A 15,858-nucleotide genomic window follows, 5' to 3' on the forward strand; every position below is an offset into this window, starting at 1 on the left:
TTGAAGGACTTTGGAAAAAGGCAGAGGACTGTGCTTCCTGAGGTCTCCTGTGGGAGATGCTGTGGGAGTGTAAAACAATGGCACCATTATGAGACCCTCAGTCTTTTTTCATCCAGTGTGATTTACATTCTGCGTCACTGGCATTAAAGGGGGGCTCAGCATATGTCTGCACTTATAGAAGGCAAGAAGAAGACGCTAATAGAAACTGTTCTTGAAAGAATGATTGAAATTTGCATAATTTAGATCATTTGCAGCATGCAATGAAAGCGTTCCAGATGTGTCTCATTTTGTTTTTCACCGTTTTATTTGCTTTCTTGTTTGACTCAGTGTTATTGCCAAATTATTGTGCGCTTTATTTTGCCAAGTCAGTTACTGTACGTTGTGGGAAGCCTCTCATTTTGACCCCATTTAACAAGTTTTGAGTTTTTTTCTGTCTGCACCAGTGGTCTAACTTATAAGACAAGGCTTGATAAATCAAGTTTCCCTGTTTTGTTTTTTCAACATTAGACACGCACGTGATGAAGAGCTGTGTAAATGTGACTAAGAGTAACATGAAGGAGTCCAAACCACACACACACAGTTTTCCAGGATAACTTTCCAAAAAGCACTAGTTTAAAATGCCAGTATGCACTGTTTTAATTTCAGAAACTGTAACTAAAAACCTGTAAATTTAACTACAATAAAAGCTCTAAAAAATATGGCATAACTATGCCATCTTCACACACTGTGACTGTTCCCATTACCAACTGATTCAACAGATAAAGTTCATTATATTCATTGTATTTCTATTGTTTTAAGCTTGATGTGGAGCATTGCGGGATAAAAGTGAGTGACAGAGGTTGTTTGTGTGTTGGTGCACAGAAATAGAAAGTTAAGCCCTGTCTCCTTTCATTTAATTTAATTCTTCTTATTATTAACATCCGCAACATTAAAACTTTGGCATCTGGCTTGGAAAGAGCTCCTGCTCTTTGTTTGTTGAAATGAACTGCCAAAAAAAAAAGAGAAAAAAATCTGAACTGCACTAAACTTTGTGGTGTGTGAGTTTGGTACTGGGTCAAAAGAAGCACATACCGCAAACAGTCTGTGTGCTTGATATCAGAAAATGTCAAATTACACGAGCAGTAGAGTAAAGTGGAGAAGTTATAGTTCAAGGTGCTTGGTATGAGGTAACAGGATGGACCCAAAAGCAACAGGCAGATCTGGTGCAGCTCCATCATCTTATATAACAGAAACAAAGTAACATCAGACTTAGAGAGGAGTGGCAGGCCAGGGTCAAATCCTGTAGGCAGTGCAACACGAGCAAACGAATCCAATAATAACCAGGCAGGAATCCAAAGTCCAATAAACAGGCAAAAACAGATACAGGTGACTTCCATCCATCCATCTATTTTCTATGCCGCTTATCCCTTTTGGGGTCGCTGGGGGGCCGGAGCCCATCTCAGCTGTCAACGGGCGAGAGGCGGGGTACACCCTGGACCAGTCGCCAGCCGATCGCAGGGCACATACACACACCATTCACACTCACACCTAGGGGCAATTTAGAGTCACCAATCAACCTAATGAGCATGTTTTTGGTCTGTGGGAGGAAGCCGGAGTGCCCGGAGAGAACCCACGCATGCACGGAAAGAACATGCAAACTTCACACAGAAAGGCCCGACCCGGGAATCGAACCTGCAACCTTCTTGCTGTGAGGTACACGCACTACCTGCTGCACCACCGTGCAGCTACAGGTGGCTTGAGAACAGAAAAACATAAACCTGGCATAAAAATCTGGCAAGGAATAAAACAAGGAGACCATTACATATAGTGGGTGGCTGATGGAATGAGCTGCAGGTGAAGAAGTGGGCTGGGATGTCCAGGCAGCTGCAGAGCAGATGAGGAAGTGAGGACGTGTGTGTGGCTGGGGAGAGCAGTTTATCGGGAAAAGAGAGAAAGTCTGAGGGTGCCTGGTTGATAAGTGGAGAACAGCACTGAAGGGCCTGAGCAGATAGAAATGTGGCTGAAAAGGAGGAACAGGGAGACACACTGAGATAGACCAAGCATGCTGTGAAAGAAAGAAGTAATGTTCTGTTTGGTGCCAGTTCTATAAGCCTATGGGAGATGAGCAGAGGAGCACTGAAACCACTCACACCTGTTCTAATGAGTTCTATATAATTTCTCCTCTCATACAGTTATCATGAACGGCAAAATTAGATTTAGAGACCCAAAGCATTTTTTAAACCAGGCTGTAAATGTGTTTACTTCTGCTGCAAAGTTGCTCATTTTAGTATATGGTGGTCAGCGGGGATTGCAGGAACTGCAGTTTTTGGCACTTGGAGCATTCACACACTACACAGTGACCTAATAATCCTTCCTTCTTTAATAGTTTCCTTGGCCAAGACCTCCTCTTGCATGCGCCGGCCATTGTTCAAAGTCTGATTAACATTTCATCTAATCACCAGATGTATCCGTATGAATGCAGATTAATTAAAAAAAGCTAATTAAAAGCAAAATTGTCATCAGACAACAGTCAATGAGTTCAGAGATGGTTCCACCTCTTTTGCCCTCCACTGCATGATTGGTCAATGCTACTCTCAATACTAGACCAGAATGGACTCGTCCCTCGCCAGCAGATTCTGGATTCATACACAGATTTGTTCCTAGATATTAGTAGCTGACCTAAATTCACATGAACCAGTTTGACCTCCCAGAGCTGCACGCTCCCTCATGCATCAGTGCACTGATGTCTACATGGGAGGTCTTCAGCATGTAGCACTAACAGCTGTGCTTTCGCTCAGTCATTGCAACGCTTGTTACTTATTATCATCTCCGCGGTGACATCAGCTGCGTTTTGTTTGAATGAAAATCTGAAGATCTTAACGACTCATGACATCATGAGTCGGTCGCAGACCACGAGGGTGTGCCTATTCTGTGGACATAATTTGATGAAGTGCAAATTTGTTTGTGCACCACAACTAAGATGAAGTGATCTTCAAGTGCTTCACGATCAAGGGAGAGAGGACGAGAGGTTCAGGGAATGTCAGTAGATAACTGTTAATGAGAAAACTCATAATTAGTAATTATTGGAGAGGTAAATGAATAAAAAGATAAAGAGTGTAAAGGTTTTCGGTTGCTATAATCTTCCTGTAAGATCTCCCTTTTTACTGGATAGACACTGTTTACGTCTTATAAACTAAAATACTAATGCGCACATCTGCTCCTCGGTGTTATCTGCAATGTGTTTCCTCTGTTTCAGATGAAGTCCATCAGTTTACCTCAGGCATCCTCACGTCTGGCTGGAAGCCAGAGCTGCTCTCCCCTGAAGCTGCTGGGATTTAAAAAAGTTCATCAGGGGAAACAGAAACTTGTGGGCGTCTCTTTAAGATTTGTCCAACCTGCGGTGGATTCCGATACAAGCCGGCATGTCTTTAAGTGCCCTAAAATATGATGAGAGGCAATTCTGCCTTCTCGCTAAGGCCACGGCCACAGTGAATGGATACTTCTAAAAACACACATCCCTCTCTGTTTTGTTCTTTCATCCACGCTAAACCAGTGTTTCCCGCCCACAAACGCTCACCTTTTCTAAAATGCTCTTCCAAGGTGACCACTTGAAAACGCCTGCCTCACACTGGAGCGTTTGGAGAAAACTGAGCTTTTCAAATGATCTGACATTTTAAAAGTGACTGCGGCGTGTCAGTGTGACTTCTCACTTGCTTTTGCTTGTATCTCCTCTGTGGACCTCAGCTTCTTCCTCCCACGGCGTAAGGGAGGAATCAAGCCGTCGCACATTTGCCAAAGGGGACATTCCTCCTCACTCGGGCAATATTTTTAAGCGACGTCAGCCTATTCATGACGCACAGTTGCATGACCTGACACCGAGCTTGTAATGGATTGCTCTGGATAATGAGAAAAGCTGCAAATACCTCACATAAAGGCTATAATTGGTTTGTAAAAGGTTACAGGTACAGTAAGTCTATCCATTTCAAGCTTAGGTGGCCTATTATAGGAGTAACAGCCTATATAGTCAATGTAATATCTGACTCTGCAGCTTTGGGGCGAAATAATTGGACTGTCTTCCTCTCTGTGGAGCTGAGATGCACTTGGAAATGAACAGAGGACATCACAAATAGAAGACGCCTGGCTGGCTAATGACTAAACAGGAAAAAGGTGGCATGGTATTTTTTTTATGATTCATTTATTATTTAAATCGCAAACACCAAAGAGCTGGAACAAAACAGAAGAAATGAGGCAACATCTGACACATAAATTGGACTTTTCAAACGTATCAGCCTGAATGTGGACATGGCTGGTATTTCTTTATCTGTGAACTGTTTGCTGTGTTCCCACATACTTTTTAATGAAAAAACAGGGGAGCAGTGACACAGGGATTGTTATTTTGGACCCCCTTGTAGTCAGCCACAGTGAGCACATGCTGCCTCCGCCTGGGGAGGTTGAATATGTGATATGTTTGGGGTTCAGCTTGTTAACTGCACTGTTTAATGTCTTTGTGTGCTTTTTTTTTTGTTTGTTTGCATATACATTTTTGTACATTAGCATAAAATGAATGCTTAAGGCTAAACTGCAGTTTCAAAAAAGATCCATTCCCATATAAGTTATGTTATAAGTTATATTTGTAGACAGGACTGCATTTACATTGCAAGTGAACAACATTAACCCTGCATAATAATCACAACAAAGTCTCATAAAAAGGTCCAATAGGCAAACATTACATCAATATATACTTATGTAAAGCAACAATAATCAAATTTACCTCCACACGGTCAAGACTGCATACATTAAATCAAGCATTGCAGGATTTTGTTGTTGTATTGGATATTATGAACAGATGTATTCATTTATTTTTCCGATAGGGTCTCAAAATGTAACCATAATATTTGGGAATGTGTCTTCTTGAGAAAGCAAATTAGCCTTTGGGGTTTTAAACACTCCTTTTACAGTAATCCAGCCATTTAACATGAGCATTTTTGAGGTACACTCATGATTGTGACTATATAGATGTTGTTTTACTTTTCTGGCTCCATGTTTGATATTGGAGACTGCTATATGGTAAATTGGTTGGTATTCATGCCTTCCTATTGCATGTGGGGAATGTAAGTGGTTGCAGATTTACAGCTACTACCCATTTAAAATAGCTTCTCAATGTCACAAACCATTTGTCTGATGAATGCCTGGCACAGAGACATGACAGATACAGGCATTATCGCAAGGTAGTGTGCAGGAGCTTGTTTCCAAAGTCCCATATAACCCACCAGAAGTACTCACAGAGCTGTTTATATGGGCAGTAAACACAACCCCACCTACAGGAACCAAAGACAAAGTCGGATGAGTTATGTACCACCCTAAACTCTAAATGTTAACCATGACTGTTTAAGGGTAAAATCTGGTAATATTCAGTATATATCTTATCATCAGCAAATCCCACGAAAAGAATACGACCTGCATTGCTAAAGTCTGATGTCTTACCCGGAGCAGAAGGCATTCAAAGAAAGTGTTAGCGCTATCTGCAAAACATTGAGACACCAGCCAAGCAAAGTCGCTAACATTGCAGGTTAGCAGAGAGAGTACAAAAAGGAAGCAAAATATGTACAAGAGAGGCCTTAAGCCTTGGTCGATTTCAACCAAGCAGCACCCTCTTGAGTCTCCAGCGGACAGCTGGATTGGGCCTGGAAGTGTCCCATTCTCTTCTAAGACACATTCAAATATTTGGAACATTTGCTGCGATGAGAGATATCAGTTGGAGTCTGAGTAACGTATGCAAGACAGACGAAGGAGATGAGGATTCACAAATAATCCCATGGGATTTCTAATTGGAGAGAACCTCGTGGGGCAGACCTTTAATTGCCACCCTGGATAACGGAAGAGCGAGGAGAAGAGGAGGCAGTATTATTGCTGTCAGGTGATTAATAATCTAATTAATTACATTCTATGTGATTAATTCTTCTAAATTAATTGCATATGTGATCTGTTACAGGTGGACTTACTGACTGCTCACTGAAGCCTGAGGAGCTGAGATCTGACCTCCGAGCTGCTAGGAGATCTGTGTTGAGGTGATATTTCAAGAGCTTTCAGCCGGTCTTCTTCAGCTGGTGTTGTCCGCTCAATAGTTTGCTCACAGAGCTTTAGATGTTCAAACTCTTCATGGTTGTGGTCACCCATAAAAGCTCTCAAAAGGCTGACAATTCATTGATTTTAGACTGTGTGCTACGGTCAAAAGCTCCACTTGTTTTGTCAAATTTCAAGGTCAAGAATGATGCGCCACCCTCATAAGAAAATAAGCAGGATTACAGTCGAGTGTCATCCCCAGCCCATATTTATGGTTATTGTTAGGTTGCAAGCACTTGTGACTTTAATACAGTAATTATGACAGGAGCAAAGGAGGAAGTCAGGTGACATAGTACAAAAGAGCAGATGGACGAAGTACAAAGTCTGCAGATGGACGAAGCTGGGTGGATGGATGGGTTGAACAAACACAGGGCTCTCACCCAGGAGACTGTACATAATGTACGTAATGAAGTTACTTAACTTACACAACAGGATCATTCTTAACTCAAACCATGATCTTCTTCTTAATCTAACCGAGGAGACTCCTAAATCTCCATACCTCAATAAAGGAAACCATACTGCTGGGTGGTCGTAGATTTGAATGATCAGTTGCAGCACCTTATTCAATGTAGTTCAAAATGAGCTTTGTTCACACGGTAACTCGCACCAGCACCTGGTGCTGTCACTTAAATAGACTTAATCGGGGTTTGGGAGGGGCAGTGCTGCATACAAAGAGCTGTCAACGGTAATCTCAGATACAGAACACAATGAAAATGCATTTTATGTAACCAGGGTTACAGATGGAGACCCCAAATATATGTAATACATCATTACATCCTCTTGTGTCAAGGTGATAAATTAATGTTAAATGTTAGAAAACAGCCAGAAACAAGTGTTTACTGAGACTGAAAGATGGTCCAGTAGACCTGTATATACTGTAAATATTGCCTTTACCAAACTGGCCTGATGTCTCCTCCACCTGCATCTGCCAAGGTGAGATCTGAAACAATCAGTCTTTTGCCTTCAGACTCTCTAAAACCTCTGCAGATTGAGGAGATGATAATACTTGTGTACATGGCAGTTGGTGAAATGGCAGAGTCTTTATCAGGCAGTGATTCACACCCGGCACAGCTTTGTCTGGGGGTTGCATTATTATTAAGCGGTGGAAGTAAACCACATCAACAGGGAGATGAAATGTGCTCCTAAGTGCTGTTGGAATGCATCATCTCCATTTGTTTTTCACCTTTATTTATCCATCGAAGGGGTGGCTTAGCAAGCATGCTCTTTTTATTTGAGCATTCATGTCCAATAATGAGTCAAATTCACAAGCAGGAGCCGACCAGTACAAACACCACCTGCAGCGGGAAGGCCACATGGAGGTTAAGTGGGATTGATCTATAGAGGCTTTGCACTTGTTGCTGAGGGAGAAGAGAGAATTACTCCCACTTCATTCTTGGACTTCTTACGTCTCACTGTCATTTTAACGATCTTTAATCTGCCACTATATCATGCTCCACAATATTACAGTTTACCAACTATTTTCACTTTATTTTATGATATCAACACTACAAATCAAACAGTCAGTCATGCAGGATTGAGCCTCAAACAACCTACTTTTATTAATGTTTCCTTAGTGCGATTACAGCAGCATGTTTTGCACAATTTTAATTTAAAAATGCATGTAAATGAGAAATGAGATCATCACAAAAATGGCCTTATAGAGGTAATGTTTAGGGGTAAAAATGTGGCATTAAAACTGTGAAAATAGCGTTTAAAGCCTGGAAATTTCATTTCATTCATGCAAGCAGAACATAATAAAATGCAAGAGTCATTTCATGTTGCAAAGATGCATAACAGCACGACATCATCGGTTAAACAATCCACCCATGAAATGAACGGGCTGAGAACGCATACAAGAGACTATTCAAAAGTTTAAATCAACAGTTGTGCAAGAAAAAAAGGCATTTGTTTTTGGAGGAAGAGCGGAGGTGCAGGGCCATCCAGAACTCGCACTGAGTCGTTGGAGGAGCTCACGAGCTCACCTAAAGATTGGCCAGGATGAAAACGGTTTAACACGTGTTTGCCGTAGGAGAGTCTTATCCATGATTGCCTACTCTTAAAACATTATGCTTCTACCCCTCTAAGGGCGGGTAATGGCAGGCTGTTATCGATTATAAATCAAGAATTAACATCTTACCACAAATGTTCAAGCACCATGCTCATCTTTGGCACTCTGGAAAAAAACCTTTTGCTCTCATTAATGCAATAACATAGTTTGCAAGGTCACACTGCAGCAGACTGAAGCCCAGAAAACAGTGTGTTGGGAAAGATGACAAGAATTCAGCCTGGCTGTGCCCTCTTCACAGTTAATGAACTCCGTATGTTATGATATGTAAGAGATGGAATGTTGTGCACAAAGTCTTTCTTCATAGCTGTTGGAGCTAATAGCTTATTGTATGTCTTAGGCTTGATATTAACATGAATATGAATTGTTGCGGCTGCACGGTGGTGCAGCAGGTAGTGCGCATGCCTCACAGCAAGAAGGTCGCAGGTTCGATTCCCGGGTCAGGCTTTTCTGTGTGAAGTTTGCATGTTCTTCCCATGCATGCGTGGGTTCTCTCTGGGCACTCCAGCTTCCTCCCACAGACCAAAAACATGCTCATTAGGTTAATTGGTGACTCTAAATTGCCCCTAGGTGTGAGTGTGAGTGTGAATGGTGTGTGTATGTGCCCGGCAATCGGCTGGCGACCGGTCCAGGGTGTACCCCGCCTCTTGCCCGTTGACAGTCGAGATAGGCTCCGGCCCCCCACGACTCCAAAAGGGATAAGCGGCATAGAAAATGGATGGATGGATGGATGAATTGTTGCAATGAAACATGTGTTAAAGTATTGCCTCTGTCTTAGAGTCATTTAAGATTTGAAGCTGCACTGTTTGTTGGTCCATTATTAAATGGAAGTGTTGCATTCAATGGAATTTAGATCGATTCCTGCCTCTGTGACACGTTCAGCATCCTGACATGGATGACTAGTGTAGAGCCAGATTTTCTTACATAACCTTGTTGTCATTTCAAAATGAGCACATTTTAGACGCAGTGACATCTCGTGATTCAGTTCTGCTGTTTTCCATTTGAGCTTGACCACAAAAGTGAACACAGTTGACTCGCTGGAAAGGGAAAATATATCGGTTCACAGAAAAGGAACTGGATTTAGAACAACCCTTTCCACAACAAAGTATTTCATGAGCATGTATTGTGAATTATTTAAAGAAAAAGTGATTGATAATTTGATATTTTACGAAGTTATTACAACTGTGAAAAACTTCCAGCACTGCTTGATGTATTCCTATGAGATTAATGTTCAAGCTTTCTAGTATTTTAACACATGTATTTAGTCTCCTTTTACCAATGTAAACACACTGCTTTGCATGCCATTTAGGGCAATAGATAGCCTTCATTGTCCAAGAGGGAAAACATTGCATGCACATGTCTGTGTCTCACATACATGCAAAACATACAATGAAGAAATGGCCACATAGGCACATATACAGTAGATTAATGCTCTTACATATATCTGCACTTACATACCATGTACACATGTGCATTTACTGCATATATTGTTACACAGCGGAATTTAATTTATACCTGCAATGACAGAGGGAAAAAAACTTAAGATAAGATAATAATAGCTATGTTTAGATAAAGATATGTTTATGTAACGTTGCCCATAGGCAGTTGATTTAAAATCAATCACTGCATGATTTCAATATTTATTCATACAGTCACAGAACAGCTTGTTTACTGTACATGGTAACTGTGCTACTTTGCACAAGTGTACAGGTTTGCAGGAAGCAAACAGGTTCATGTTTCAACATTTTAATGGCAAACACTCACCATATCAGCATTTTGACGAATTGCATTTAAGACTCATTCTTTAGCTGCTTTGTCCTCTTAAAGGCACAGTGATGGCAGGTTGAATGAACATATTTTGAGGTCACTGCAAAATGGCTAAAATGAACAAAACAGACTGCTTATTATTAATCAGTGTCTTTTACAGCAGCTACATGTCGCCTCCTCTTGTTCTCGATCAAACTCTGGCTTTTTGTGCGATTCACACCTCTATATTATTCTTTTAATGTATATCCCTGTAGCAAAGAGAATGAGAAAGGAAAGTCATTTTCTTTTCACTGGAACAGCCTTTTCCTTTTATAAAGCATTGTGTGTGTGTGTGTGTGTGTGTGTGTGTGTGTGTGTGTGTGTGTTCTCCATTCAAGGTGTAGTCATGACGTCCAGCCAGTGAGTCAGGTCTACCTAATGAAGTTTCCACACAGGGATCCATGCACACATTATCGCCCAGAACAGCAGAAAAACGAGCCAATCAGTCAAATTGATTAGCTCACTTCTTTAAAGGACGTTGCTCTCAGTGATTAAATCTGACCTTTGGGGGATTTAACGGCTGGGATTGACAGGAATCCACCAATGAATTGTTTTTTATTAGTGTATTATCACTAAAACATGCACTCAAAAAATGTACCTGAGTGAGCCAAAACATATCAATAATCAGCCATTAAGGTTACTTTAAGGCTTTTAAGACTGCAACAACCGGAGGAGGAAGAGGAAGGCAGCAACTTATCAACTAATTCACTAACGCTTCACCTGTTGTCTGGTGACGTGAGCTGCGCCATTGATTAAAAAGTGTGTGGGTGGTCTTGACATACACAAACACATAAATGCACACTCCTCCCCATTCAGACAGGAGCAGGAGACCCCTTACCTCAATCACGCCCCGAGGCCTTGAGACTCTGAGCTCCGTACCTCATGCGTCTATAAAAAGAGCTTTCCTCCTCTGAGGAAGGAAGGAACCGCAGACCCTCTCCAACCGAGCATTTCATCACAGAGCAGAGAGAAGGCAGCAGAGGAGGAGAGGGATCACAGCAAAGAGTCGTCACTCTGGAAGATCTGTGAACAAACGGAGGGACTGAAACAAGAAGAGGGGAACTGAAAGCATTTGGAAAAGGTAAAAAAAAAAGAAAAGAAATTGTTCTGAACTTGTTTTTGTAGATTCTTCTGGATCTGGATTGTTGTGAGCTTCTTCTTTTTCTGAACGATTGAGCACTGTTGCATTGATTAACCACAGTCCTAGAATGATTGATTTGGGATGATCTGACATTTTCTGACATGTACAGCTGCATTTACTGTGGATTATCATTTAAGTGCATGTATAATCCATGGTCACACCTCAGGGTTTTGGAGAATATGCAGAGTTTTCTTGAGTGACATTTGAATTGCTTTCCATTAACATACAACTAATACTAATCTAACTTGTATACATCCTTTAAATAACTCCATATATCATTAAGTCATATGGTTTCAATCTATTTTGATAGCTCTCGGGCTTCTTTCATCAGAGTATGCTTGTGGAAAGCAGAGCTCAGCTGAGTGAGTCATACTGTAGGAAGAGTGTAGCCGAGTCTCTGCCAGAGTTACAAAGACGATGGCCCACCAAGGAGTCACTCCTTAGAATAATAGGGAAGGGAGGAAGAAACAAGATGCAATTTGCCACCAAAAGAAAGAAAACGAACCTGTCCCCTGTTAGGCATTGAATGCACCAAGATGAAGAGTCTGGAAAAAAGGTGGGGATGAGATTTTCTGAAGGAGCCGTAAAATGTTAATTTCTAGCACCGGTGATGACTAATTGGTTAGTGTTTAATCTCAAAGTTTACTTTAATTATTCTCCGTCGTCCAGCTTCTGTAAAATAAAGATTTCACCTCTAAAAAAATGTTTTAAAATGGGAAGAGAGGAGGAGAAGAGGTGGTCATAAAGATAGCAAAAAGGAGATATAAGGAGGCGTCTGCCTGGTGGGGATGTGTCATAGGGTAAGTCATTCAGTACTGAGATCTATTGAAAGAAGCAGTTTGTGAATCTTCCTCATCACTTAAGAATGGGTGTATTGTTTCCGATATGTGTGGGACCCATGAATGCAGCCTTTCCTTACATGCATCATTGCATTGATCACAGTTCTTAAACTGGCACAAAGGCAACAATTGTGTGCCACTAACTCTCACAAAGCAGCTTTAAGTCATTTCGCCTCACCTTTCAGTTCTTGGCTCTCTCAACATTAAATAAGCGCAGCATAGATGAGGAAATTCAAAGCCTTTCTGCTGAAGCAATGAGTTACTTAATTACTATCATCATCATTGTTGTGTGCCCTTGAACAGCTATAAAGGGACTGTGGCATCCTTTTCCTTTTTCTGTTCCAGCAGGAACTACATTCAGTTTTCAGCCACTAGGAAAATGTATACCAACACAGCTGAGGGACTGTGTGGAGAAGACTGGGGAAGGAAGACAGAAACTAATGTTTGTTGTTTTAAAAAACAGGATCTCCTCCAGGGCCATTAATATTTTCTTTGGACCATTTGACTGCCTTTAAAGCCGCCTGAACTCAGCTCCACTTTCAGATTTGACAAGTTAATGTCAGTTAACCATCCCACCACTCAAATGTGTATCTGCTTACGACACAACCAAAGGAATTCACCTTGTTTTAATAAAGAGGGCAGTCAATTATCAGCCTGTTCCCATCATGCTATTGCCAACCACAATCTTATTTCATGCTGTGTGCAACGTAAGTAGTTTTACACATAACAGCCCACACTAGCTTTTGTCTTCTTTCATTTCTCTGTCGGAAAAATTTTAAATTGACAACAACTGTTGTTTTGTGGACACATGTTTGGTGAAAGAATGGAATCAGTGTGAAAACTGCATTGCAAACTCGCTCTGTTTCCTGCTCACCCCATGGTTAATATATTTAAAGCTTTTAATGTGAAGCAGCAGCAAAATGTTCAATTTTCATCAACCCTAACTTTACACAACTCTGCAGGAAGTTGAAGAGTAAATGTTGAGGCCATGTGAGATAAAAATACACACCATTACATGCAGGACTCTTCTGAATCCTCTGTGTGTGTGTGTGTGTGTGTGTGTGTGTGTGTGTGTGTGTGTGTGTGTGTGTGTGTGTGTGTGTGTGTGTGTGTGTGTGTGTGTGTGTGTGTGTGTGTGTGTGTGTGTGTGTGTGTGTGAGTGAATGGATATGCAGAAAAGCTTTCCAACAGAAGGAACAAGAAATTGTGTTTGAACTCATGAAAATCTGGAGGATTGTAACTGTAACTTTATATGATGCATTCTTCATACTTTCCAAAGATACAGATCATATCAAATGTGAATCTGGAGGAAGAAAAATACAAAGAATCTGATCCGCTTTCCCAGAACAAAAAGATTATCTCCCTTCATTAAAAAAAAAAAATGCATAATCCACCTTTTCTGACTCCAGTACCCATAATATTTTCAGTATTTCCCTCAGTGTTCAGCCTTAAACAAGCCTCTTTTGGGAACCCTTACAGAAAGACTCCACTATCATATTCTCCAGCATTTTCATTATCAACCACTTTTGAATAAGATTAATGTGCTGCTGATAAACAAGACCATCTGTTACAGTACATGCGATGCCGGCTGGAAGGGGAATGTTGATTAATGGTATTTGAACTCGCAGCTCTTATTCAGCCCTGACACACGGCTACAAATCCACAAATTACCTCAAAAATGGTGTTGAAATGCATCAAATTATGTAAAGAAGGGAGGAAAGCATTATGCAAGGCCTGTTTTCTATCTGACAAATGCTACCATTTGTCTTAAAAATATAGCTCACATTTGTCACTCCAACAGGTGTTTATGCCATATTTTTGTCAGTCATCAGCTCTCTCCATCATCATTCTCCATCTTCAAGGAAGGGAGGAAAGCATTATGCAAGTGCAATGACCAGGAGACACCTGCTGTATTTCTACACAAAAGTGGCAATTTCTTCCTGTTTGGGCATGATTAAATGAATATTTGAGCCTGTGGGGACTGCTGTCTTATTAAAGCCATTCCTGTGTTCTGGAGAGAGTTCCCCTGCTGTGGTTGATTTTCTTTTCAGCTCATAGCCTCACTTGTGTTTCTGTCCTCCATGCCAGACTGAAGATGGTGTGTCTGTGGCTGTTAGTGGTGGTGATGGCGTTAGTGTGCGTCCCCGGGTCTGGGTCAATGTGCTGGGAAAGCACCATCTGCAGCGACCTGAGCAACAGGAGAAGGATACTGGTCGGTTTCCTCCATCATCTCTATTATTTCTCTTTCAAGAGAATATGCAACTTCATCACATGACAACAAAGCAAACTCTATGATACGGCGATATGACTGAAATCTACAGAGCAGCCACCTAAATTGACCCTGAGTTGAGATTGTTTCCTGAGACAGAACAGAATTTATTGTGCTGATTTATCAACAAGCAGCAAGTTGGAGCTGAAACAAACATTCAATAATTCAATCAATCAGCAACCACTTTGAAAATCGACTCAGATTTGACTCAGATTCCGGCTCCTCAGACATGAAGAGCTTCTGCTTTTGTCTTTTGCAACAATAAACTGAATATATTTTTGGTTTCGGATGAAACAAGCAATTTTAATGCATCATTGTGGGCTCTGGGATGTTTTGATGGGCATTTTTCACTATTTTCCAGTGTTAGAAAAGGCAGGTTAATTGATAATGACAGTAACTGTTTGTAGCAGCATTTCCAAACGCATGAGTCTGAATCTGGAGAGATGTGTTTCTCAGTCTATATTAAGACTTGAACAGTAGCCTTCTGAGCGCTTTTCTAAAAAGATAAAAGTCTTAAGCCCAACAAGATTTTAAATGAATCTGCTATATGGACATAAGTTAGAAATATTTGCACTTTTTCCCAATGTACATATTCAGGGAGTCCACGGGGCCAAACTCATTTGGTGATTCAGACATGTACGCTTGAGTGTCATCTGCATAATAATGATCAGAATCTGCTGCATCCACTGCAATAAATCAGTATTAAAGCATTAAAATCCAGTCAAATGCTTATTTGTGTATCATCATCAAGTGTTCTTGTTGCTCATGAATGACAGATAACAGTGCTTTTTAAAATGTTTGCTGGTGTCTCTGTGGTTCTTTCTACACAGGACTGTGTTCACCTCTGCATGTCTGTGATCCAGACTGAAGTACCAGATCTCAGTGCATTGGCCCTGAAGGTTAACGATGACGATGGCATCTTACTCAGCATCCTTCTGGCTGCCCTGGCCCCTGAAAACAAGATATCAGCGTTAGATGGGAAAGCCCACAGCAACCAGCGACGCTCCTACTCAATGGAGCATTTCCGCTGGGGCAAACCCTCCGGCCGTAAACGCCGGCCTGTAAAGGTTTTCGCCACTTCTCTGGAGGGAGGGGGCTCCTCTGAGGGCAGTTTTGCCCATCTGGTTCGCAGGCAGCTGAGCAGTGACGATGATGAAGGAAACGGGGATCTGAATGGAGGAAATCATCAAAACCAGGGATTGCTGAGGGCGAGGGTCAGCTCTAAGTCACACGTCCAGTTGAGCTCGCAGCAGAGGAAGGACGGGACCTATCGGATGAATCACTTCAGATGGGGGAGCCCACCTGTCTCTAAACGTAATGGCAGCTTGATGAAGACGTGGGAGGAGAAACCTCAGAGGCAGCTGGCCAAGCTCTTCAGGAACATTATAGCCAAGGATGTGCAGAGGATAATGGGCTGAATGGAGGATGGAGAATAGGGGGAGGGCCGGGTAGCTGAAAGAGTCTAATAGCCATTGCATGTTAGTACCCACAGATCTCAATTTTAAATTACAGAAGCTTGTCACTATCATTAGCATGTTGTTGAATGTCTTTTCTGAACCAAAGGTTTGTCTCATTAAAACCTTAACAAAAAGAGACAAGGCAGTTTTATGTTGAATAAAATGATGACGCACCCACA

At 41.5% G+C, this 15,858-nt stretch overlaps 1 protein-coding gene across 2 annotated transcripts; it reads left to right on the plus strand.

The window, feature by feature from the left end:
• Window positions 1-10,783: 10,783 nt before the first annotated feature.
• On the plus strand, window positions 10,784-15,858 carry LOC139347594 (pro-opiomelanocortin-like). 2 transcript variants are annotated; one of them, XM_070987300.1, is made up of 3 exons: window positions 10,784-11,054; window positions 14,042-14,165; window positions 15,053-15,858. In XM_070987300.1, exons 2-3 carry the CDS (start codon window positions 14,049-14,051, stop codon window positions 15,638-15,640), a joined length of 705 nt encoding a protein of 234 aa, XP_070843401.1. In that variant the 5' UTR covers window positions 10,784-11,054; window positions 14,042-14,048; the 3' UTR covers window positions 15,641-15,858. The 2 variants fall into 2 exon arrangements, with proteins under 2 accessions (XP_070843401.1, XP_070843400.1); XM_070987299.1 differs by lacking the exon at window positions 10,784-11,054 and adding an exon at window positions 11,827-11,914.

Source organism: Chaetodon trifascialis, chromosome 19, assembly GCF_039877785.1.
Source record: "Chaetodon trifascialis isolate fChaTrf1 chromosome 19, fChaTrf1.hap1, whole genome shotgun sequence".
Lineage (NCBI taxonomy): Eukaryota > Metazoa > Chordata > Actinopteri > Chaetodontiformes > Chaetodontidae > Chaetodon > Chaetodon trifascialis.